This window comes from Heptranchias perlo, chromosome 16 (assembly GCF_035084215.1).
Source record: "Heptranchias perlo isolate sHepPer1 chromosome 16, sHepPer1.hap1, whole genome shotgun sequence".
Lineage (NCBI taxonomy): Eukaryota > Metazoa > Chordata > Chondrichthyes > Hexanchiformes > Hexanchidae > Heptranchias > Heptranchias perlo.
In genome coordinates, this window is record NC_090340.1 from 14210562 (window position 1) to 14235775 (window position 25214).

The 25214-nt window shown below is 42.2% G+C and overlaps 1 protein-coding gene across 4 annotated transcripts in view; it reads right to left on the minus strand.

Annotated features, from left to right (window-relative positions):
• The window catches only part of LOC137333496 (anillin-like), a 74407-nt gene that overhangs the window by 15433 nt on the left and 33760 nt on the right, over positions 1 to 25214 (minus strand). For 3 of the 4 annotated variants that reach the window (XM_067997664.1, XM_067997663.1, XM_067997662.1), the window contains exons 9-20: positions 24667 to 24807; positions 22972 to 23249; positions 20299 to 20441; positions 19752 to 19893; positions 18702 to 18837; positions 15236 to 15418; positions 7687 to 7813; positions 6579 to 6627; positions 6430 to 6483; positions 2035 to 2070; positions 1654 to 1675; positions 317 to 426 (exon numbers count right to left, since the gene is read on the minus strand). In XM_067997664.1, the coding sequence (XP_067853765.1) occupies positions 317 to 426; positions 1654 to 1675; positions 2035 to 2070; positions 6430 to 6483; positions 6579 to 6627; positions 7687 to 7813; positions 15236 to 15418; positions 18702 to 18837; positions 19752 to 19893; positions 20299 to 20441; positions 22972 to 23249; positions 24667 to 24807 (1421 nt within the window). The remainder of the gene's footprint in view (positions 1 to 316; positions 427 to 1653; positions 1676 to 2034; positions 2071 to 6429; positions 6484 to 6578; positions 6628 to 7686; positions 7814 to 15235; positions 15419 to 18701; positions 18838 to 19751; positions 19894 to 20298; positions 20442 to 22971; positions 23250 to 24666; positions 24808 to 25214) is intronic. The other variant, XM_067997666.1, reaches the window with a different exon arrangement.

Genomic DNA, 25214 nt, shown 5'->3' on the forward strand with positions numbered 1-25214 from the left:
TCTACACTTTTCCCTTTCACTTGTTTTTGAACAACTGTTTGTACTATTTGTATTGTAAATTTCCCCTGGGTCTTCCCCTCTCTTGCTGCTCTCAACTTTACTCCCTTCTGACTCCCCACTCAGGTTTCCATCCCCATGCCACTCTAGTTTAAACCTTCCCCAACAGCACTAGCAAACACCCCCGTGAGGACAATGGTCCCGGTCCTGCTCGGGTGTAACCTGTCCCTCGTGTACAGGGACCACCTTCCCCTGAACCGTCACAACCTTAATGCAATTAGGCAGCCAATGATCAACTTATTAAAAACCCAAGACTTACTTTGTCCAGTGGAAACTTGGCCTTGCCCAGAGATTCCAGAGTGATTTTGTGTGACCCGACCAGCACAAAGTTACTGGTGCGTACAGAATTGCCAATAGCAGGACTAGCAGCTGCAAGACAAAAGTAGAATAGCACAAAAAAAAGTTAGAATTCTATCAATTACACTGTTGCGGGCATTCAGCTGTTCAAATGGGGGTTGGGAGAGTCCAGAACAAGGGGGCATAACCCCAAGATTAGAGCCAGGCTGTTCAAGGGTGATGTCAGGAAGCACTTCTTCACACCAAGGGTAGAGGAATTCTGAAACACTCCCCAAAATGCCATTACGGTTAGATTAATTGAAAATTTCAAAACTGAGATTGATAGATGTGTGTTAGGTAAGGGATTTGGAACCAAGGTGGGTAAATGGATACAGATCAGCCATGATCTAATTGAATGGAGCAGCAGACTCAAGGGACTGAATGGTCTATTCCTGTTCCTATGTTCCACCTGATGATTCAGTCGATAAATGCGCCACGTGTGGTACTGAGCTACACAGATCAGTGAAGTCCCAGTCGATGCCAAATTTGCAGACCTCAGCCAGGAGCACAAGGGATTTACTATAAATGCTTCAGCATCAAGTTACCAGCAGAAAGTTTTAAAAAAAAAGCCACGGTCCTATGGTCTGTGCAGAGACCACTGCTGCAAGTTGGTATCTGACGAGGACCAGGAAGGGATGTGGAGGGGGAAACCCAAAGGAACTCACCATCCAGACTCATACATACAAACAAGTCATGTGAGCAAGTTACCTGACAGCCACAAAGGCCTAAGGAATCAACACCCCCTCTCCCAAGCCAGTCAATAAGCTTTAATGCTGTATTATCTTTCCACCAGTGCTACGGACACATCTATTCAAGTTTAGAGTTAGAAAAAAAACCAAAAAAATGTATAAAATCTAACCTGGTTACAATGTTACTTTTTCAACATTGTTTAAATGCACTACAAATTTTGAAGTTACCACATTGTAATAGGAGCCAGTGGTGCATCTGTTTAATATAGCTAACTATTGATTCCTCACACCAAGTTCACAGTCTCTGCTCAAAAGGAGCTCGAGAGCAAAACACAAGGCAATCTGGAGGATGGTATAAGTGGAAATGTATTTTTGCTTGTGAAACTTACTGGCCAGTTACAGTGCTGCTGTTGGAAAGTCACTTACCCACAACTGCGTGAAAAGTAGAAGGAAAAAGTCAGATTCAGCATTGCAGCTGGTGGTACATCACTACAAGTTATGCAGCTTAATTTCTTTTTAAATTTAAAAAAGGGTTCTTGATGAAAATCAAAAATGTTTGTATAAAACTCACCAGGTGACTGCAAACTTGATTTCTGAAAGGAAAAAAAAAAGACAATGTGAACAGTTTCCTTCTGGTAACTTATGACTCCAAGCACCACCATTCTAAAAACAAATCATGTAAGTACATTCACTACATAAGCTGTGTAATCATTTACGAAGCTGCATCAAGATTACACCTAGCAATAATGGCATCTCAGCCCTATTTAAATAATGCTCTTAAATCATTTGCATAGTGTACTGTGATTGCCAAGCAAGACCAGATTATTTGGCTTATTCCAATGAGCAGCATTAACAATTGATGTCTCTTTTCTCAGCTCTTAACTGACAAGAGGTTAGTCCTAATATTGGCAGCATTTAAGGCCATCACTAAAAAAATAAATGGTGTACTTACAGTAATGGAGGTCAGCAGCTTCTTTGGGGTCATAACCTGTGTGACAGTACACAAGATTATACTTCATTTGCTTTTTATATACAAATTGTTAGCAAGGATTTAAGAAAATGGGGCATAGATCACTGAACAGGAGAAAGTCTGCATCATTTCATTAAAACACTGATTTTTAGTTCATTTTAATCTGGACTCTGTTCTATCAATTGAGTTGAAGTTCCCAAAGCACATTAGGCAGGTTTTCAAAAGGTAAATCAGCAAAATTGAGACTGTCAGAACAGTATCTGCTCAGCCATTGGGAGTACCCGATTGCAGGTATTAATTAGCAATTAAAAGCTTCTTGCAAAAATGATTGCAGTCTACATATGGTATATCCAGCACAGGTGTTAAATTTGGAGGCATGTGACATGGGTACAGACATGTTATGTACCTAACAAGAGGTTGCTGACTATGCACTACATTTTAGTTTGTGACATATTATACTTTAAGTGGATATTCCTGGAATACTTACCTCTAGCATTTTCCAGCAGCTTTATGAATAAAGGCCTCACTTACCTAAAGTAATTTTCATTTGAACCCAGATATAAAAATAGAGAATCTGGCAATATTAGTTTAGAAGAATGGTGATCTCATTGAAACGTATAAAATTCTGAGGGGGCTTGACAGGGTAGATGCTGAGAGGCTGTTTCCCCTGGCTGGAGAGTCTCGAACTAGGGGTCATGGTCTCAAGGGGTCAGCCATTTAAGACACAGATGAGGAAGAATTTCTTCACTTAGAGGGGTTGTGAATCCTGAAGGGCTGTGGATGCTCAATCGTCGAGGACATTCAAGATTGAGATCGATAAGATGTTTGAACAATAGGGGAATCAAGGGATTTGGGGATAGGGCGGGAAAGTGGAGTCGAGGTAGAAAATCAGCCATGATCTTATTGAATATTGGAGCAGGCTCGAGGGGCCACTCCTATTTCTTATATTCTTAGGAGGGGTCATTAAAAGCAATTCAAGAATTTTGCAATGTGAAATCATTGTATTTTTGATTTTGCCAGAGACCTTTTGTGGTTGGGTTTTACTGAACTTTTTAAATAAGCTTCAACTTTATTTCAAACTGATTATATATTTCTTTTAGAATGAATTCAGTCTCAATTGGAAAACATATCAGTCATACACTAGTTACATTATAACATGTGCAGTGTGAAAGTCAGGAAGTAATTTGCAGGTTGCAGATGCACATAACAAATTGATCAGAGTACAGATTTTAATTTACACACAGGGCACTTTAGACCAGTGACAATATTAAAAAGGAAGAGAAACTTAAAGATGGATGACTTTAAATTAACATTGTAATTATAAGCCTGCTATGTCATTTTGATCACCACTATTCTAAACAGTTCATCAACAGACTGCTTTCCTAGCGGAAAAAAACGCACGATGATAGATGAGCAGATTGTCTGGGATAAAAGTGATATTAGCATCCCACACTGATACCTCAGAGGGCTGAACAAACCCAGCTAGCTTAGAGTGCAGTGTTGTGACTAGCGTAACCATTAGATGTAGTCATGGTGTTTTACCTTCTCCATTAAGGAACTTCAAAAACATTTTTGACAGAATTACACAAAGTGCAGAAGACAGGCTGGAGATGGAGTAACCTCACTTTTAGAGGAGGCAGTATACTCAAATGGTACATGCACAGGAAGATGTAGCCATAGTTGATGGGCACCAGAATGAAGTCAATATCAGTACCCCTTTACTGCATCGGTTTCAGTATAATTGTTAAGCTTTTCGTATGCTCCTGCTGCAGGCTGTATGAACAGCTTTGGTAAGTTTGCAAGAATGCATAGAATCCTAGAAAGTTACAGCACAGGAGGCGGCCATTCGGCCCATTGGGTTCGTGCCGGCCGAAGAGCTATCCAGCTTAATCCCACTTGCCAGCACTTGGTCCGTAGCCCTGTAGGTTACGGCACTTCAAGGGCACATCCAAGTACTTTTTAAATGGATTGAGGGTTTCTGCCTCTACCACCCTTTCAGGCAGTGAGTTCCAGACCCCCACCACCCTCGGTGAAAAAAAATTTCCTCAGCTCCCGTCTAATCCTTCTATCAATTACTTTAAATCTATGCACCCTGGTCACTGACCCCTCTGCTAAGGGAAATAGGTCCTCCCTATCCACTCTATATCTATCTCGAGGTAGAGGGAGAGGGATATAGATATATATAAAAAATTAAATCTCGTCTCAGCCTCCTTTGTTCCAAAGAAAACAACCCCAGCCTATCCAATCTTCTCATGGTTAAAATTCTCCAACCCTGGCAACATCTTAATAAATCTCCTCTGTGCCCTCTCTAGTGCAATCACATCTTTCATGTAATGTGGTGACCAGAACTGTACGCAGTACTCTAGCTGTGGCCTAACCAATGTTTTATACAGTTCTAGCATAACTGCCCTGCTCTTATATTCTATGCCTTGGCTAATAAAGGAAAGTATCTCATGCCTTTTTAACCACCTTATCTACCTGTCCTGCTACCTTCAGGGATCTGTGGACATGCACTCCAAGGTCCCTCACTTCCTCGACACCTCTCAGTATCCTCCCATTTATTGTGTATTCCCTTGCGCTGTTTGCCCTCCCCAAATACATTACCGCACACTTCTCCGGATTGAATTCCATTTGCCACTTTTCTGCCCACCTGACCAGTCCATTTGATATCTTCCTGCAGTCTACAGCTTTCCTTCTCACTAACAACCACATGGCCAATTTTTGTATCATCTGCAAACTTCTTGATCAAGCCCCCCACATTCAAGTCCAAATCATTGACATATACCACAAAAAGCAAGGGACTCAGTACTGAGCCTTGTGGAACCCCACTGGAAACAGCCTTCCAGTCGCAAAAACACCCATCAACCATTACCCTTTGCTTCCTGCCACAGCCAATTTTGGATCCAACTAGCCACTTTCCCTGGGATCCCATTTACTTTTTTGACCAGTCTGCCATGTGGGACCTTGTCAAAAGCCCTGCTAAAATCCATGTACACTACATCAACTGCACTACCCTCATTGAATTTTTTGAGGAGGTAACAAGGAGGGTCAATCAAATCAGATAGATATGACCTTCCCGTAACAAATCCATGCTGACTGTCCTTGATTAACCTATGCCTTTCTAAATGATGATTGATGCTGTCCCTCAATCTGTTCCAATAATTTGCCCACCACCGAGGTTAGACTGACTGGCCTATAATTACTCAGTCCATCTCTTTCTCCCTTTTTAAACAACAGTACAACGTTAGCAGTCCTCCAACAACACACCTGTAGCTCGGGAGGATTGGAAAATGATGGTCAGAGCCTCCGCTACTTCCTCCCTTGCTTCTCTTAGCAGCTTGGGATACATTTCATCCGGGCCTGGCGATTTATCTACTTTCAAAGATGATAAACCCCTTAATATTTCCTCTCTCACTACTTATCCCATCCAATATTTCACACTCCTCCTCAACTACAATCTCTGCATCATCCCCCTCTTTTGCGAAGACAGACGCAAACTATTCATTAAGAACCCATACCCATATCTTCCGCCTCCACACGTAGGTTATCTTTTTGGACTCTAATAGGTGCAAGAATTCATCATGTGCCACAAAACTGATATAATTGCTTGAGGATTATACAATTCTGTTGCAATTTGTGTCAAGCCTCAAACCACTCCTCCCCCAACATCTAGACCCACAGACACTAAGAGAAATTTAGATTTTCGGAGGCTTAATCATGTCACGAGCAAGGTTGACTTTATTAAAGCAAATTTTTTTTTAAAAATCCACTTTAACAATGTAAGATTTTTTTTTGAAGAGGGAACAATATCATAATCAGCTCCCAGAATAACGATGAATGCCTTTAAGCACAGACTCGGTCACCTGACGGCACAGTTCCAGAGTTTGGAAACACACATGATTTCACACCTACAATTTCCCAGTCAGCTCCTGGGCAGGCAACATTCCACAAAGAAGGTTACCTTGTGCATAATCTAGCAACCACGTTCATCAACTTAAAATTGGCTAAAAGGTGTTTCAGATTTTACAATACTCCGCATTAGAAAAAGACTATAAAATGCACATGTCTGTAATTTTTAAATTTAAGCATCTTTTAACCTGCAAAGAAAACATCGCATCATACTTTAAATAAGTATTGAGTGCAACCATACAAAATGGCAATATGTTTCTTGAGTGCTTAGGAGCAACACCAGAGTGCTAGGCAATAGCTCGCAATCGTAATGTGCACCTTTCAGCCTCAAATTTGAGCTGACACTTTTTGCAGTGGTAGTGGAAAAGACAACTGTACACCATAAAGAAAACCAAATCAAGTGCATAGTTTCCAGGTCAGATTACATGTTTCAAATCAAGAAGATGTTGCACATCAAGAAGAAATCACCTTAGATTTTGACACTCTTCGCTTCTCAGAGGTAATTACATTTGCAGTCTGAGCCTAAGGAAGAGAAAAAAAGATTGAATTTGCTGCAAACATAAGGAACAGTTTAGAAACTGCAGCAATAAGCTCAAAGTTGAAGACAGTTTGCTTACCAGGCTGTACACCTCCACATCAATTTCAAACTTGGAATGAATATCACGCCTGAAAGACACAAAACTAGCATTAACTACATATTTTGATTCAGGTTACCATTTAACTTTGCCCACTGTATTAATGCCTGTGCTTTAGAGACAAACTGATCAGGTGCGCCAGGCATCAGCTGCCACAGATCATTGGTGTCATGAAATGAGTTTTCAAACAGGGAAGGAATTTTTTTCGTCCTCTCCTGTCCAAACATAGATCTACCTTTTTTTTAAAAAAAAAAGTGCAGGTATAAAAGGTTATTTTTTTTAAAAAAAGGCAAATGGGATCCTGAGTTTTATACCTAGAACATCAGAAATAAAAGCAAAAAAGTGATTTAAATTTGTAGAGGACTTTGGATAAGTCATAGTTGGAGTAATGAGTGCAGATCTGGGCACCCTGTTGTAAGGAGGGTATTAAAGACATGGAAATGATACAGTTTAAAACTTATAGTCATGAAGGATTGAAAAAAAAAGCTTTTTTCCCCCCAAGGTTCAGGGGAGAACCAAGAGGTTTTGAAGATAAAAGGTTTTGAGGGGGGTGAATAATGAAAGATTGTTTCCATTGATAAGTTAGCCTAGCCTGTCACAAGTAGAGATATGCTCATCACCAGAAAAATGGAGGGAAGCCAGAAGCAGATTTTTTCCTAGAGGGTTTTTAGAACATGGAACTCTTTACTGGAAGAAGCAATTCAGACTGAGACAATATAACTTTAAAGAAAATTGAATAAGGAGGAATATATAAAAAAAGGATTAGAGCAGATAGCTCCAGTTAAAGAGCTAGCACTGGTACAGGCAAGATGGGTTGAATGGCCACCTTCTGTGCTGTAATTGCTAGGATTCTACAAAATCACTCCTGGTATCTTAAATCGGAAATAAATCTTTAGATTAAATGGCTACATCATTTCTTTAATAGTTCAATTTTTGACAATTTAAGCTTTACTTGGCAAACAGTTTTGGAAAATATGACAAACAAAGTTAATTTAAAATCACAACAAAAATGTTGGTCTCCACATTTCTGTATTTTAGAATTTTAATTTTACTTCCAGACACAAACAGCTCACAAGAGATGGAGACTCACAGGGTGATGGTGGTCGGGAAAGTAATGGTATCACCATGCTGTGCATCCTCTGCTGTTGCTAGTGGAGTTGCCACAATGTTATGTGGACCGTATCGGATAATCAGTAAGAAATAGTGGCTGGGCTTTCCTGGAGAACACAATAAAAGTCAAGTGAAGAAAAGGCCATTTGACCCACCTAACCTACAGTCTATAATACTTTTAGTTTTGCATCCAACTGCATTGAATGTCCCAGTGCCTGCACCTCTACGATACAGCCAGAGAGTATTCCAGAATCTGTTTGCACGAAGAGGCTCCTTCTGACATCCTCAATTTTTTTTCCTAGTACTCAAGGTGAGGGGCATCAGTGCTGGGCAATGGATTTCTGAGTTAAGTTACCCAGGGCATAATTTTAAACAATCAGCAGGGAGGTGAATAGTCATGTGCGAAACCTGGAAAAATTTTCCATGCGTCGGCTCTTGCGATCGCGACTCAATTGAAGGCCCTTAATGGAACTTCTGGGTTTCAAGTCTACAAGCTGCATAGTGGGTGTACTGCGCACCCAACTGACTGCTGGGAACAGGAGTATTTAAAGGGCCATTGCAACTACGGATTTTGAGGGAGAAAGGAGGAATGTGCAGCGATGGAGCGCAGCAGCACCCCACCTTATTGACTTCGCTTGAGTTGCTACTGGTTGGTGTGAGAAAGGACATACTGGATCCGGCTGATCAGAGGAAGCTCCCTGCCTCCATCACCAAGGCCTGGCTCGAGGTGGCAGAGGAGTTAAGCAGTAGGAGCATGGTGGCAACATTGTGGGTGCAGTGCAGGAAGTGCATTAATGACCTAACCAGGTCAGGAAAAGTAAGTACAGTTACTGATTCACCTACATTCTGTGGTGTACATTACCCCCCCTCTCACCGTCTTGCCAAGCCTACTCTGCATCACTCCTCACATCCACTGAAGTCGCATCAACTTACCTTCAATTTCTGTGCACTTCCTCATCACCCCATTTGTGAACCCACCACTCCCACTCACACCAATCCTGATGTAATGTGATGAATCTGTCTGATACTCACTCTCTGATGCATCTGTTTCATTGGCAGTCTCACCCAAAGCAATGCACTCTTCGGGTGATCACGTCACCATCACCCACTCGGCTGTTCTTTCTCCCCTTGTAGGGGAAGACAGTGCAAAATGCATGGGAGTCTGAAGGGGGGCCTCCACAAATAGTGTCCTGATAGCGGTGAAGGCTTTGGAACTTAGCCACACGGTTAAATGCCTGGCCACGGATGGAGAGACTGGCAACCCGTAAATGGCTGGTGACAGAACTTTAACATCCCTCACACACACCATGAATTGATGTTATCAATGACTGACCTGTTGCAAACTTCTGTATGCTCATTGCAAACTAACTTCTGCGATGATTCTTAATATTGCTTTAGGTTCTTTTCCAGGGCCTTCAAGGATTGACGAGGAGGCATGGAAGAGGGAAATTGCTCAGGAGCTCCTTTCCTCTGAAGGCGCACAGTCACATCATATCCAGCCATGCACCAGCGCAGATACTGGCACTTGGGTGGGTCCTTTTAGGCAGATAGTTAGGTTGTCACCTGGTGATTCACCAACTCAAGTGTGCATCAGCAGACACTGGTGGCAGGAGCAGCTGTGAAGAGGCCACATCGGGAGGTGGCGCACTCTTCTCCAAGCTCTGCTCAGCTGGACGCAGCATCTGAACCCCAGGGGCTATCGTTGAGGATGAGAGGGGTACAGCTACACCTTTGAGGTACTGAAAAACATGCCACGCACACTGTCCACAATAGCAGAGGATGGAGTCATCTGACTCCATCGCTGGTGGATTGGTGTCGTAGGAAAGTGCGGGAATATCTGTGATGGAGAGAATGGCAGCCTCCATGAGCTTCAAGCACCAATCACAAATGAGTCCATTCAGGCCATGACAACGGCCGTGCGGACTCTGGATGCCAGCACGTCTGCCTCTGTAAACTGGCAGACAGATACTTTTGCCATGGCCTTCGAATGCGTCACAGATCTGCTCAAGCTGTTGTCCAGCAGAGTGGTGGGATCGATGTGGCCCTGGCCCAGGAGAGGGATATTGGCGAAAGGGGACGCGGAAGTGGGAACTCCGCTCAAAGTGCTGCCATGTCTCACCCGTAGTCCCCCCCACCCACTTCAACCAGTACCTGCAATGCTGCCTCCTCTCCAGATGGCTGAGTCTGCCCCTGCACAGCTACAGGTGGAGCAGACTTTGACAGGGCCCTCACAGGCTCCAAAACCCAAAGTTCATAGGCAGAGAGCATCTCAGCAGTTGGGGCAGAGATCTGAGCAACCTGCTACCACCACCGCTGAAGCCGCAGGGGAAGCACCATGTAGAAGCAGTAGGAAGAGGAAGGCAAAGGTTTTGAATTCACCAAGGGTATGCACAAGGGTGTCTGATGCAATGTCATGTTTTTCATTTATATTTGTTTTTTTCTTACACGCACATTAAATGTTATAATTGTCACCACCACTGCCACATCTTGGACTATTGAATCCCTTTGTTTGCCTATGTTTGCCCTCCTCTTCAATTTTGCTGGCAGATGAGGATGCTTTGAGCGCATTCAAGCTCCTCCACCTGTAACCCTCTCTGCTGAAACCTCTGTGCAACACACGACTATTATTCTGCACACCCTGGCTGGTGAGCTCCCTCAGATCTATCCAGGTACCTGAAGTGCATCTTCAGTATTCCTATGGCTTGTTCAATGACAACTGGTGGTGATGTGACTGTCATTGTACTGCTGCTGTGCCTTGTTGGTGGGATTTCTCACAGGTGTCATGAGCCACATCTGCAGGGGGTATCCCTGGTCTCCAGGGAGACAGCCCGTAAGCCTGTCTTGTATGTGGAAGAGAGCCGCGTTGGATTCATGCAAAATGAAGGAACCACGGCAGCTGCCAGGGAATTCGGCACACACCTACAGAAATCTCTTCGGTGGTCGCAAACCAGCTGCACATCAATAGAGTGATGGTTGATGAACAGTCCTGGCTCACGTACAGGTCCTCGAATTGCTACATGTGCGCATTCAATTGCGCCCGGCACCTGTGGGAAGCCAGCGAGAGTTGAAACCCACTGCCCCTCAGTCTGGCCGATGACGTCACGGGGGAAGTTGACGTGGTCGGATGCCCTGGCAAACAATCTGTCACCTGCAGACGACAGACACCCTGGAGATGTCACCTGTGGCACCCTGGAAGGAATTGAAAGCGAAGAAATTTAGGGCAGTGGTTACTTTGAGTGCGACAGGCAAAACGTGGCCACCAGGCACAGCTCTGCATGAAGCAGCGTGCAGACCACTTGCCTGCGTAGACACCGCTCCTTAGATGTCCAGGAACCTCAGCCTCTGCCTGCACACCCTCACGTGGGTAGTGCCTCCTGCAACGTCTCCCCTTCCGTTGGTCCAGTCTCTGCTCTTCTGTTGGTCCTTTGTGGTGCAGCTCTCATGCGCCTGCAACTCCCAGAACTGCACGTCATGCCTGCCACAGATGATGTGCCACCTCCTCAAATGTATTATAGAATAAATCCGTTGCGCCCCCGCACCCCCCCCCGCCACCCTGATGTAGTTCGAGGGGGTCCAAAATGTAGGCAAATATGTCCGAACACAAGAATTCTGAGTGTTACAAACAAATCTCAGTCTAAACACAAAGAACTCGCAGCCAAAAGTTTGTCTGAGAGAACTGATTGCCCTGCTGCAAAAACTCACCTTTTATTCACACGTCAATCACTGGTTTAAAAAGGTCCAAATGAGGTTCGGCTGCAACTCGTCTCCGTTTCCATGGCGTGTTTCAGGAGGCCACGGGAGACACGTTCAGGAAAAGTTAAAATGGTTTGTGTAATTCATTGCACAAAAAGTTATTAAAGCCGGCAGGACTTCTGGATGTCAGAAGCGCGCCCATATCCCAACGTGTCTGGGTCAAACCTGGAAGTAGGCACATTGGAGCCGGGCCGATGCATAGAAACATAGAAAATAGGAGCAAGAGTAGGCCCTTTGGGCCTGCCCCGCCATTCAAAATGATCATGGCTGATCGACTAACTCAGTACCCTGTTCCCGCTTTGCATCCTCCTCACAGCTCACAATCCACCCCAGCTTTGTGTCGTCTGCAAACTTGGAAATGTTACATTTAGTTCCCTCATCCAAATCATTGGTATATATTGTGAATAGCTGGGGCCCCAAGCACTGATCCCTGTGGTACCCCACTAGTCACTGCCTGCCACCTGGAAAAAGACCCGTTTATTCCTACTCTGTTTCCTGTCTGTCAACCAATTCTCAATCCATGCCAGTATATTCCCCCCCAATCCCATGTGCTTTAATTTTGCACACTAACCTCTTGTGTGGGACCTTATCAAAAGCCTTCTGAAAATCCAAGTACACCACATCCACTGGTTGTCCTCTATCTATTCCACTAGTTACATCCTCAAAAAACTCCAGTAGATTTGTTAAGCATGATTTCCCTTTCATAAACCCATGCTGACTTTGTCCAATCCCGTTAATGCCTTCCAAGTATGTTATCACATCTTTTATAATAGACTCTAGCATTTTGCCCACTACTGATGTTAGGCTAACTGGTCTGTAATTCCGTTTTTTCTCTCCCTCCTTTTTTAAATAGTCAGGTTACATTTGCCACCCTCCAATCTGTAGGCACTATTCCAGAGTCTATAGAATTTTGGAAGATGATCACCAATGCATCCACTATTTCCAGGACCACTTCCTTTAGTACTCTGGGTTGTAGATTATCAGGTCCTGGGGATTTGTCAGCCTTTAGCCCCATTAATTTCCCGAGCACTATTTTTTTTTAATTAATACTGGTTTCCTTCAGTTCCTCCCTCTCACTGGGCCAGGAAAACGGAATATTTTTACTGCCCACCTGTTCTTGGGTGTTAAAATTGACCCCCCAGTGTCAGCATCAAGTACTCCCAGGTACAGCTTAAATCAATGCTGAGTAAAGCTCACTTTACTCAACTCCAACCTCAGGGAGCACACCCTACTGCAACATCCTGTGGCCTCGCCAATTAGTGCGCAATTATAGGGATTGTTTTGCACCATAGGGCACATGCCCACTGAGAACTGGATCGAGACTGTCCAAACTCATTTCACATAGGACCCTCATAGCAAGCAGAGAAGACCTTTGCCTATCGATCTGGGCTTTATTTGAACACAGGTCCCAAAGGTGAAAGTCTAACCCATTGCTCTCAGTTTAAATTTATATTTTACTCCCCAATATTCATGATCTATGGTCCTTCTATCCTGTATCCAGGAATCACAGTATTTTGTACACTTTGAGGAAAAGAAACAAACCTTTAGCATGTAAAAAGAAAAACTTAACATCTGTACTGCTTTTTTTTTAATAAAATGTATGGCTTACACAATCCTTAATATAAATTTAAATATTAATGGTCACTACTGTATGCTCATTTTAGTGAGACTCTTTGAAAGTGCCTCCATACATTCAGTTTTGCATTCCTGGTAATTTAATTTCTTTTTTCCTGAATTCAGGTTTAAAAAAAAAATCAGGTGCAAGCAAGTGTGTACTTTTTCAGGACAAAAATAAAGATATGTTCAGAAAACCTCAGGGTATAATTGGAAAAAAAAAAATCACAGCAAGTAAAGCACAGCACACAATGAGACAGCAACCGATTAAGTGAATCAGCAAGTGGGAATCTGCTTTGCAAAAGGGAGGGGCATTCCACAAGCCAAACCATTTGTTTATGGTAAGGGAGGGGCAGAATCTTTTACGAGTTTGTTCAAAGAAAGGACAAACTTACATTTTCATGACCTCAGGACATCCCAAAGCACTTTACAGCTAATGAAGTTCAGCTCAAATACAGCATTTGCTCTAGTCTTTTAAATCAATTTTCACCCTAATTTTGGATGCATTCTTTGGGAAGGGCTAACTCTTTTACTGGAGCTGTCGTCAAGAGTTTAAAACTGGATAAAAATATTGGAGTTCAAAACCTATGCCTCCATCAGCCTGTGTGCATGAACTTTTCAGCACCTGAAAATGCCCCAAAAATCCTGTTTGGAAACCCACCAAAAAAAGTGGAGGGTACATTTCGCTCAGGTTTTGTGCAGTCACATGTATAACCTGTTTCAGTTTAGAATCAGAAGTTTACAACATGGAAACAGGCCCTTCGGCCCAACATGTCCATGTCGCCCAGTTTATACCACTAAGCTAGTCCCAATTGCCTGCACTTGGCCCATATCCCTCTATACCCATCTTACCCATGTAACTGTCCAAATGCTTTTTAAAAGACAAAATTGTACCCGCCTCTACTACTGCCTCTGGCAGCTCGTTCCAGACACTCACCACCCTTTGAATGAAAAAATTGCCCCTCTGGACCCTTTTGTATCTCTCCCCTCTCACCTTAAATCTATGCCCCCTCGTTATAGACTCCCCTACCTTTGGGAAAAGATTTGGACTATCTACCTTATCTATGCCCCTCATTATTTTATAGACTTCTATAAGATCACCCCGAAACCTCCCACTCTCCAGGGAAAAAAGTCTCAGCCTATCCAACCTCTCCCTATAAGTCAAACCATCAAGTCCTGGTAGCATCCTAGTAAATCATTTCTGCACTCTTTCTAGTTTAATAATATCCTTTCTATAATAGGGTGACCAGAACTGTACACAGTATTCCAAGTGTGGCCTTACTAATGTCTTGTACAACTTCAACAAGGCATCCCAACTCCTGCATTCAATGTTCTGACCAATGAAACCAAGCATGCTGAATGCCTTCTTCACCACCCTATCCACCTGTGACTCCACTTTCAAGGAGCTATGAACCTGTACTCCTAGATCTCTGTTCTATAACTCTCCCCAACGCCCTACCATTAACGGAGTAGGTCCTGGCCCGATTTGATCTACCAAAATGCATCACCTCACATTTATCTAAATTAAACTCCATCTGCCATTCATCGGCCCAATTTATCAAGATCCCGTTGCAATCCTAGATAACCTTCTTCACTGTCCACAATGCCACCAATCTTGGTGTCATCTGAAAACTTACTAACCATGCCTCCTAAATTCTCATCCAAATCATTAATATAAACAACAAATAACAGCGGACCCAGCACCGATCTCTGAGGCACACTGCTGGTCACAGGTCTCCAGTTTGAAAAACAACCCTCTACAACCACCCTCTGTCTTCGGTCGTCAATCCAATTTTGTATCCAATTGGCTACCTCACCTTGGATCCCGTGAGATGGCTTTAAAGAATTAACATTAAGGGGGTTAACTGCAGTGGTAAACGACAGTAGTCCTTGATTATTCAGAACAGCAGGTGCTAGTGTTGGTTGGAATGCTCCACAATACTCTACCCTTTTTTATATTGAGAGGGGTGAACTGTTTTGTCAAGGATTTTGTTATACTACAAAAAATTTTAAAGGCCAGGTGAAGCCCTGTGTCTATCTCACTGTGGCAGCTAAGCAATAAAATGCCACTGCTTCACAGAGAACCAATCGCTGGCACACAAACTCAAGACTCAGCCACATGTTCCTCACACTGATCACCTGTCCACCTTGTGCTTCCCTACCTTGTTTACGTAGTGCTGAACACACAAATTCAGCTTTCAAAGGAAGGCGAAGATCAGAGATGGAGACAGTGCCTCGACATGGTTCAAGCCCGTTTGTCAACTCAGTAGTTTCCCCTCGAGATACAGCATTGCCCTCTCCTTTCATCCTGTTCAGTTCAGTCAGCAAAGCGATACGCTTCTCAGCTTTAAAAACAAAATGGCAAAACATTGGATGTGAATAATTGCCAGTGCAGTCGAGGGCAAGTTTCTGCTCAACAATGGTATACCACAAATTTCACTCTGCAGTACATTACAAGTTTAACCATATTATAAATTTACCCAATCTAAGACAAAAGAACCATGTTTACATAGTGTACTAATTTTCAAATGTATTTTCTAACTGCATAGCTTAATCAAATACTCTATTTTCTCCAATGTTGGTGGAGGGGGTATTGAGGCAATTAATTCCCAAACATTTACCAACACTCATACCCAACAACTAAAATTGTGCACCGTATGGGAGTGATTAGGAACATAGGAACAGGAGTAGGCCATTCAGCCCCTCGTGCCTGCTCCGCCATTGATAAGATCATGGCTGATCTGTGATGTAGCTCCATATACCTGCCACATCCCTTAATACCTTTGGTTGCCAAAAAGCTATCTATCTCAGATTTAAAATTAGCAATTGAGCTAGTATCAATTGCCATTTGAGGAAGAGAGTTCCAAACTTCTACCACTCTGTAGAAATGTTTTCTAATCTCACTCCTGAAAGGTCTAATTTTTAGACTGTGCCCCCTACTCCTAGAATCCCCAACCAGCGGAAATAGTTCCTTTCTATCCACCCTGTCTGTTCCCCTCAATATCTTATAAACTTCGATCAGATCACCCCTTAACCTTCGAAACTTGAGATTACAACCCAAATTTGTGTAATCTCTCCTCGTAACTTAACCCTTGAAGTCCGGGTATCATTCTAGTAAATCTACGCTGCACTCCCTCAAAGGCCAATATGTCCTTCCAAAGGTGCGGTGCCCAGAACTGCTCACAGTACTCCAGGTGCGGTCTAACCAGGGTTTTGTATAGCTGCAGCATAATTTCTGCCCCCTTGTACTCTAGTCCTCTAGATATAAAGGGCCAGCATTCCATTAACCTTATTGATTATTTTCTGCACCTGTTCATGACACTTCAATGATCTATGTACCTGGACCCCTAAGTCCCTTTGGACGTACCCTGTTTTTAAACTTTTTACCATTTAGAAAGTACCCTGTTCTATCCTTTTTTGGTCCAAAGTGGATGACCTCACATTTGCCTACATTGAATTCCATTTGCCACAGTTTTGCCCATTCACCTAATCTATCAATATCGCTTTGTAATTTTATGTTTTCATCTACACTGCTTACAATCCCACCAATCTTCGTGTCATCAGCAAACTTAGATATGAGACTTTCTATGCCTTCATCTAAGTCATTAATAAATAGTGTGACTAATTGAGGCCCCAAGACAGATCCCTGCGGGACTCCACTAGTCACATCCTGCCAAAGTGTGTACTTACCCATTATCCCTACTCTCTGTCGCTTTTCACTCAGCCAATTTCCTAACCAAGTCCGTACTTTCCCCTCGATTCCATTAGCTAACAGTCTCTTATGTGGGACCTTATCAAATGCCTTCTGGAAGTCTATTTAAATAACATCCATTGACATTCCCTGTCCACTACTTTGGTCACCTCTTCAAAAAAAATTCAATCAGGTTTGTCAGGCACAACCTACCTTTCACAAATCCATGCTGGCTTTCTGATTAACTGAAAATTCGAGGTGTTCAGTCACCCTATCTTTAATGATCGACTCCAGCATTTTCCCCACAACAGAGGTTAGGCTAACTGGTCTATAATTCCCCGGTTTCCCTCTATCTCCTTTCTTAAAAAGCAGAGTGACATGTGCAATTTTCCAATCTAGAGGGACAGTTCCTGAATCTAGAGAACTTTGAAAGATTATAGTTAGGGCATCTGCAATGTGCTCACCTACTTCCTTTAAAACCCTGGGATGGAAACCATCTGGTCCTGGGGATTTGTCACTCTTTAGTACTATTATTTTCTTAATTACTGTTGCTTTACTTATGTTAATTTTATCAAGTCCCTGTCCCCGATTCAATACTAGTTTTCTTGGGATTTCCGGCATGCTATCCTCTTTCTCTATTGTAAATACAGACGTAAAAGTAATTGTTCAACATGTCCGCCATTTCCCCATTGTCAATGACAATATCCCCACTTTCAGTTTTTAAGGGGCCAACAATGCTCCTGACCACCCTCTTTTTCCTAGTATAACTATAAAAGTTCTTCATATTGGTTTTGATATCCCATGCAAGTTTCTTTTCATACCTCTTACAATCTGTTTTGTGACCCTTTGTTGATCTTTGTATCTTTCCCATTCACCAGGATCTGTGCCATTTTTTGCCTTTTTGTGTGCCCTTTCCTTATGTCTTATACTGTCCCTTACCTCTAGTTGTCCATGGCTTTTTTTTATGCCAAGTAGAGTTCTTGCCCCTCAGGGGTATAAACCGGTTCTGTATCTCATTAAATGTTTCTTTAAACATTTCCCACTGATCATCAGTCGTTTTACCCATTAACAGATTTGCCCAGTTTACTGTGGACAGTCTCTGACTCATCCCATTGAAGTCGACCTTACCCAAGTCTAGAATCTTAGCAGCTGATTCACTTTTTTCCCTTTCAAACACTACATTGAACGAGATCATGTTATGATCGCTATTGGATAGATGTTCGCGCACAGTTAAGCCGTTAACTAAATCTGGTTCATTACTCATTAATAAATCTAGTATGGCTTGCCCCCTTGTTGCCTCTAGGAAATGCTGCTGTAGAAAACTATCCCGGACACACAAGAAATTCACTACCTTTCTGACAGTTGCTAGTCTGCTTTTCCCAATCTATGTGAAGGTTAAAGTTCCCCATTAAGACCACTATGCCTTTGTTACACACTTATCTAATCTCTGCATTTATACAATCTTGCGCTTCAGAGCTGCTGCCAGGGGTCCTATACACAACTCCCACTATAGTCTTAGATCCTTTCCTATTTCTCAATTCAACCCATAAGGTCTCTGTTGGCTGCTTACCTCTCATTATATCCTCCTTTATCATTGAAGTGATTTCATCTCTAATCACTAAGGCTACTCCTCCCCCTCTTCCATTTTCCCTATCTCTCCTGTAGACCTTATAACCCGGTATATTTAGTTCCCAATCCTGACCATCCTGCAGCCATGTCTCAGTAATAGCTATCATGTCATACCCTCCAATTTGATTCACCCATAGTTCTGCATCTCCCTGATTTCAGCCATAACCAGGTGGAAACGCATTATTGCGGGTCATTGTACAGCACCAAGTCTTTCCACTATTCCTTAGTTTCACAGCTTGGAGCAGTTCCAACTTCCTGCATCACACTTCTCCAAGTCTTGGATCCCCATTTATTCCTATATTACTCACAAGCAATAAGTAGGTGACGCTCTGCTTCCGCTTCCTCTCGCGAGCCTTTACCATGCTCCTCATCTGTACAGCATTTTAGTGCCTGGCTGGCTTGATGCATGATGCTGTGCAACCTGTTAATCTCATCATTAAGTATCTGGTAGGAGACAACAAAAAATGAAATTTTGCATGCTTTGCATTTGATTTCACCCCCCCCCCCCCGACAACCTGATATGTACATGTCGCTGTGCGCGCATCTCTCTTTTTCATGCGTATGTTATGCACATATCTCTCGATGTGTGTATGCATAGGTAGAGAATATAGACACAACACATCCACCATTAGGACAAATGGAAAATTAAAAATATTTGCAGCTTTAAATCCCACATTCTGGGTCAAACAAGGTTGCAGAATTGTGGGGTGCATATTCTGTAGCTGCACAGTACAGTAGTTAGAAAATTGGACTTCAAAACTGACTGAGGTTAACAGAACGCTGTCTGGTTACAATCAATGATATTAAGATAATGGACATCCTGTGATGTCTGTCTAAAAAAGGATTTTCATGACTGCTGAAGCATGTATATGAGGTGCTTTCCAAGTAGAACGTTCAAATGTTTGACATTCATTTCACACCAAATATTTGGGAGCCTCTTCTGTCCAAACAAATTATAAAACCCTAAAAGCAGTCTAGAGAAGTCAAAGAATGGGCATCCTAATATTAAAAGTACTGTCACTAAGAATTTTAGATCGGGATCATATTTACCGTAGGCTGTGACATCTTAATCTGGACATACAATGGATTGTCATTTAAGCTAACAGTGCCATATTTAGGCCATTGCTGGTTTCGAGTTTAGTGATGTTCCAAATTAAAAAAGAACTGCATTTTTTGGGGTCCAATATTTTTCTTTTGATTTCCCCTTATTTTTGAAAAAAGTAAATCGTGAAAATACTTGCAAAATGATCAGCAATAAAAATATTAAATGATCTCTAAACCACCATGGCAATTTTTCCTACGCCCTTCACAACCCCAGGAGAGAATGATTTGTACACAAACTTCAGATTATCCCGTACCTTTATTTTCTCTTTTGTGGTCACTTGCTGTGTTGCCAACCAAGAACTTTCTGCTGCTCTTTGGGCATTAGTTTTGTTGATTTCTTTGGTTTTTCTTTCTTGCTGCCGAGTACTGCGACGCTGAGTTCTATACAAATCAATACTGAAAAAAGGGGAAAACTCACTCAGTCTGGAATGCTTTAGTGCTTTAATATGAAGTACTGAAGGCACAAATATATTATTGTATCATCCATAATGCAGATGAACTTTTGAAAAATTATTAAAAGCTTTGACTCAGTGGAAAAGGCATTGGGCTCCAATGGTTTACATTCAGAATGCTGAGGGAAGTCAGAAGCTCTGACCACAATCTTTCAAACATCTTTGTATATGGAAGTTGTGAGAAGGGACTGGAAGGTTACCAATGTAACACCTGTGTTCAAAAAGGGATAAACCAGGTAACTACCAGAAATTTTGCTCCTTAAAAAAAAAGGAACCAATGCCCAACTTCATTAAACTTGTTTTGTACAGGTTCAAATATCTGAAATGGCTGCGTATCAGGATACATTACCTGTAGAATGGCGCACTCTCCGCTGCCGTTGAGATTTCCCCAGCTGGGTCTTGGTTCTGGCCAGGAGTGTCCAGCTCTAGTGAGGAGTAGAGTGTGCAGCAGGATTCGGTTAGGCTATTGTTTAGTGATGACAGTACTGTGGTCTACCAAAATACAGAAACAAAAAATAAAAACCTTTTTGAAGCATTACAATCAAACATCCCAAGCTACTTGCAGTTACTAGCACCCAGACCCATTAAAAGGCATATTAAATAGTCAATTCAAACGTGATCCTTTGTGGCATTTAGGGACTCTTAACTAATAATCTTTGTCTAGTCATGAATACATTTGCTATAGCAGCCTGACAGTTTATCAGCAAACCTGATCACTTCCACAAACTGGTTGCCAAGCTTTAATGGCTACCTCTACCCTAGTGAATCCTCATCTTTAAATCCCTCGACGTTATCTACTCCACCTAACAATCTGCTTCAGCAGAGGGATTGCTCCTCACAACCTCCATTCCATCACTGGTAGACATTGTCAACCACTATGCCTCTACCCCCTATCCCCTTGCTTTTAAAAGCCTAAACAAAAACCTCCCCCTTTTCTGTTCTGCTCAGTGTTGACCCTTTTTCCTCTTATGCTAGAAATTAAGTTATTGCTGAACTTTAGAAGCTGATCTAAAATGTGTCAAATTAAGGTTTTTGGCCAAATTGACAGACACTGCAGGTTAAGGGAAATCTACAGACTGTAGACTAGGTTTTTTATTTCATCTCTAATTTACTTGGATTTTTTTTAAATCAGGAAAGAGGTGGATTACCATAATTAGCACCTTCTCACTCAAATGAAAATGCACCTCAGTGTACAAATAAGGTGGTCATGTGATCCCACAGCATAAATCAAATCAAGTTTGAAGGCATCAGCTGAGCTTTTCCAATACTACCACATCATAGTCTCAAAAAAAACCTTCACTTTTCCCCTTCTATTTTCCTCCCTAAAATGGCTATGCACACTGTAGTATTGATCAATTGGTGCCAGCTGCCTACAGTACTTCACTCAAGATGATTCACATGAGCCTGGACTGCGAATCTGGCAAGCTACGTTGGGGCGGGGGAAGAGGGGTTAAAAAGCAGACGACATCACAGTCAAGCCCGATCCTGTCCTCACCAAACACTCATTTAGGCCACCGGATAATTAGTAGAAACTCTAGCTAATTGTTAAATCTATTGACAGAGACAAATCTGCAATGCCCCTACTGCTGTCCCAAATGAAATCAGCCAATTAGAAGAACCAGAAAGATAGGTTTAATCCGCACCTTGAAGTATATTTACTCACATGGGGAATTATGCCTTTAGTTCTATTTCCCAAGGGGCAATGAAACAAAGAGCCATACATGGCAGGTAGGGGAGGACCTCTGCACAAGATTGGACTATTCATCTGGATCAGACGGTCTTTTGTACAGGACCCTGAGCGGGGGGGGTCTCATCAGCACTCAAGGCCAGCAGATCCAAGCACCAAGTGTTCCTGGACCAGTATAGGCTCACTAGAACAATTATCACCACCTCCAGATTCTTGTGAATGATCTACACTATGAAAGGAAAAGTATACAGAATGCCCCTGTCTGGAAATGAAATTAACATCTCCGCTTATCACCTCTCTGAAGTTTGGCACAAACTCCAGCAACCTTGTTTTGGCACATAGCCGTAAGTGGACTGAAAATCACACCGGTGCAGTGCAAGTAACTAATACGTTCATGAAATGCTGTTGTTATTTAATGGACATGTTAACTCATTTTACTTATTTTTTAAAAACTGGTTGATATTTTAAAAAACATATCTGTATAAACTTTCTAACGCATTACTGTATCATGCAGTCCAATTTCACTCAAATAATCTCTCTGGGATAATTGCACTTATCAAAGTGATTAGATGGTGCCCCTGCTGAAGCAGACCACCTGATTCTGCACCTAAAGTAATGCTGCAGTTCGCTGCATTCAGTCCACACCAGTGCATCATTTGCAAAGTATCAAGGCACACATAGATTAAGTACTAGCCTGTTTGCATAATTGGATCACTGATGTGTTGCTCATCCATCTTAAATCATTTCAGAAGTCACATACACAATAGCATGGTGGAGGGCCAGAGTACTGAGTTTGAGATGACATATGCCATGAGTTTTATGGAGGCCCCTCTCCCAAGATAGATGCCTAACCTATTAGGGAGATGTTAGGAACTGAAATTTGCATGGTTTTCAAGCAATAGAATCAAAATTTCAACACTTGAGTAAAGACGTTTAGATGCACAGCAGTTCATCAGCCAATATCAGAGAGCCTTCATATGTGGTACCATCTGGATGGACAATTTTATTTTAAAGATAAGAGACATATTGGCTGGGATTGTCCACCAGCCTGTAATTTTCTGCTGACAGTTGAAAAATTGTGAGCTGGAGAGGGCAGAAATGGAAAATCCAGGTCATTATTGTAGACAGTGCAAATAAGTTACTGGAGCTTTGCACACCCAATATTTATACAATCCAATTAACAATGCAGGCAAATAGTGATACTGCACAGTACGTAGAACTACCCAACATGGCAACGGACTTCAGTTTTGCACATTGATCGGAGTGCATTTGGCAAACAACTGTGGCTGTTTGAACAGCATAACCGCCATGGTAAGTCCACGGGAGTACACTCACCAGAGGAGTTGCAACATCCAACTTGATAGATTTAGCAAGTGGAGACAACACTGATAAACTAGGAAAAGTCAGCTCATCATCCTCTTTTTGATCTTTAGCCTCAGCCTTCACCTCATCTTTCTGCTCTTTGGTTTTGGATTTTTCCAACTCTGCCACCATTTGGTCTTTAGCCTCTGGGGCCATTTCTTCATCTGTACTGTCCGAGTCAAGCACACCTTCAAACAGCTGATCAATTATTTCAGAGTTGTTCAGTTCTTCCCGTGAGCCTGACTCCAGTTCTGAGAGAGCAACAATGAAACAAAACCCCCATTATGGACATATTACAGAGTAGTCTTCAAAAATATCAGTAATGATACAAGGCTGGTTGTCTTCCAGTTTATTATAAAATTGAAAAGCTTTTAAAAATTTTTTTAAAGAAAAGCTAAGCCAGTTCACTTTACCTTTACAACAGGAAAATGAGTGTTAAACTAAGACATTGTACAATGGTAGCAGCTTCTAACCCAGTCTTTCCCAAATCAAAGTTAGCAGCAGGCTATTTGACTATAGGAGGCTAATCACAGCCAAGCCAGATTCATGAAGCCTCTGGATAGTAATCCGAAACAGGACATTTTACCTCCTAGCCATTTGGAGGGTAGAAAGGCCAATTGCATTGCCAGTCAGCACAGGATTGATCTTAGTCCTTCTTGTTCAATATGGTTCAGTGTCACTACACATTCCCACATGATTCATTAAGTGAAAGTGTTCACCCATATAAAATACTCAACACATTAAAAGTTACAAACCAGTGTTTAAATAAATACATGCCCATTTAAAAACTTACTTTTCTAGAAAGGAACATTGGCATTGATCAGCAGAACAGCTAAGATCTGAAAGGATCAGGTGCAGCAAGGAAGCAGGGAGCAGTGTTGAAGTTGTTTGAAAGCTCACCATGTGCTGGGTTTCAGAGTAAAACGTAGGCTAGGAGTATAAACTATTCCAGCCCAGCTCTTCCTCCTCTCCCCACAAGGTACTGTTTGGACTACATCACACCAGTCAGCAGCACAGTGCATTGAAGCTCCAATAATGCACCCCAGATTTCATCAATAAACACAAAATCAGAAAGGAGAACAGTTTGCCAGGATAAACTGTGGGTCACTAGCTTCCTGAAGCTTCAGTTAACATCCTTTACTTTTCAGATAACTTAACTTTATTGGACTCAATTAAAAACAGACCCAGTATATTCTTAATAGCAACTTACCAAATCTCTGATTTAGAATGGTCAGCCACACCCAAGACTATTTATTCTAGAATGTACTTCTGGAGGTTGAATTGTACTCAAGTGAACAGGTAGTCTGTAGATGTTGCACTGTATGTTTAAAAAGGTTTGCTTCATGAAGTCAAAAATTTGTCCACCATTTTCACCCTCTCCCTTGCACTGAACACCGTCAATCCTGCTCCATCATGAGCTAAGAAAGGAGGGGCCGATCTGGTCTGCTTTCCCTCCCCACTACAAGGCGGCATTTAATGGGCTGTCCAAGAGAAAACTAAATCTCAAACTTATTACAATTCCCATTTGCAAAGTACACAAAGATGGACAATCTTTCTTCCCATAGAAGTGCCCCTTTCAGTCCTCTAATTACAAATCAGCATTTAAAGTTTTACAGAAATAAGTTTATATTTTGATAATCTCAAGGGGCCACAACAAAATTCTCATACCCATCTCAGAGATGCACTTCTCATTCTCATCGCTTTCAGTTTCTACATACTCAGGCGATGGAATGATTTGTGGTTCTAATGCAAAGGTAACCTTCCTGAGGGGAGTAGACCAATCCACAGGCTCTTCTCCCATGCAATCACCTAATTTGGGATGAACATATTTCATAAGGGTTACACATAACCGAATGCATGTAAACTTTCACTGCCAGCATCTGCCATAGAATACTGTGCAGGAAATGCAAATGTGTTAAGCCAGTATTTAATTATTGAAACTAACAAGTCAACCATCACATGCATCTCTACTTTGACAGATGTGCAGCTAAACAGTTCATAGTGACATACTAGGGCTGCAACCATTTCTATCCTGGGCTTGAAGTGAAGGGGGAAAAGAACAAAGCTTTGAATACCCAGCCTTATTCCCATTACGTATTTGATTCAAAATTGTAGTAGAAACTGAATCTTGCTTATCTGTGGGAACACCACCACCTGAAAACTCCTTTTCCTTTAACCACCTCCCATGCAATTTTCAAGACGATAAAAGTCTTGAG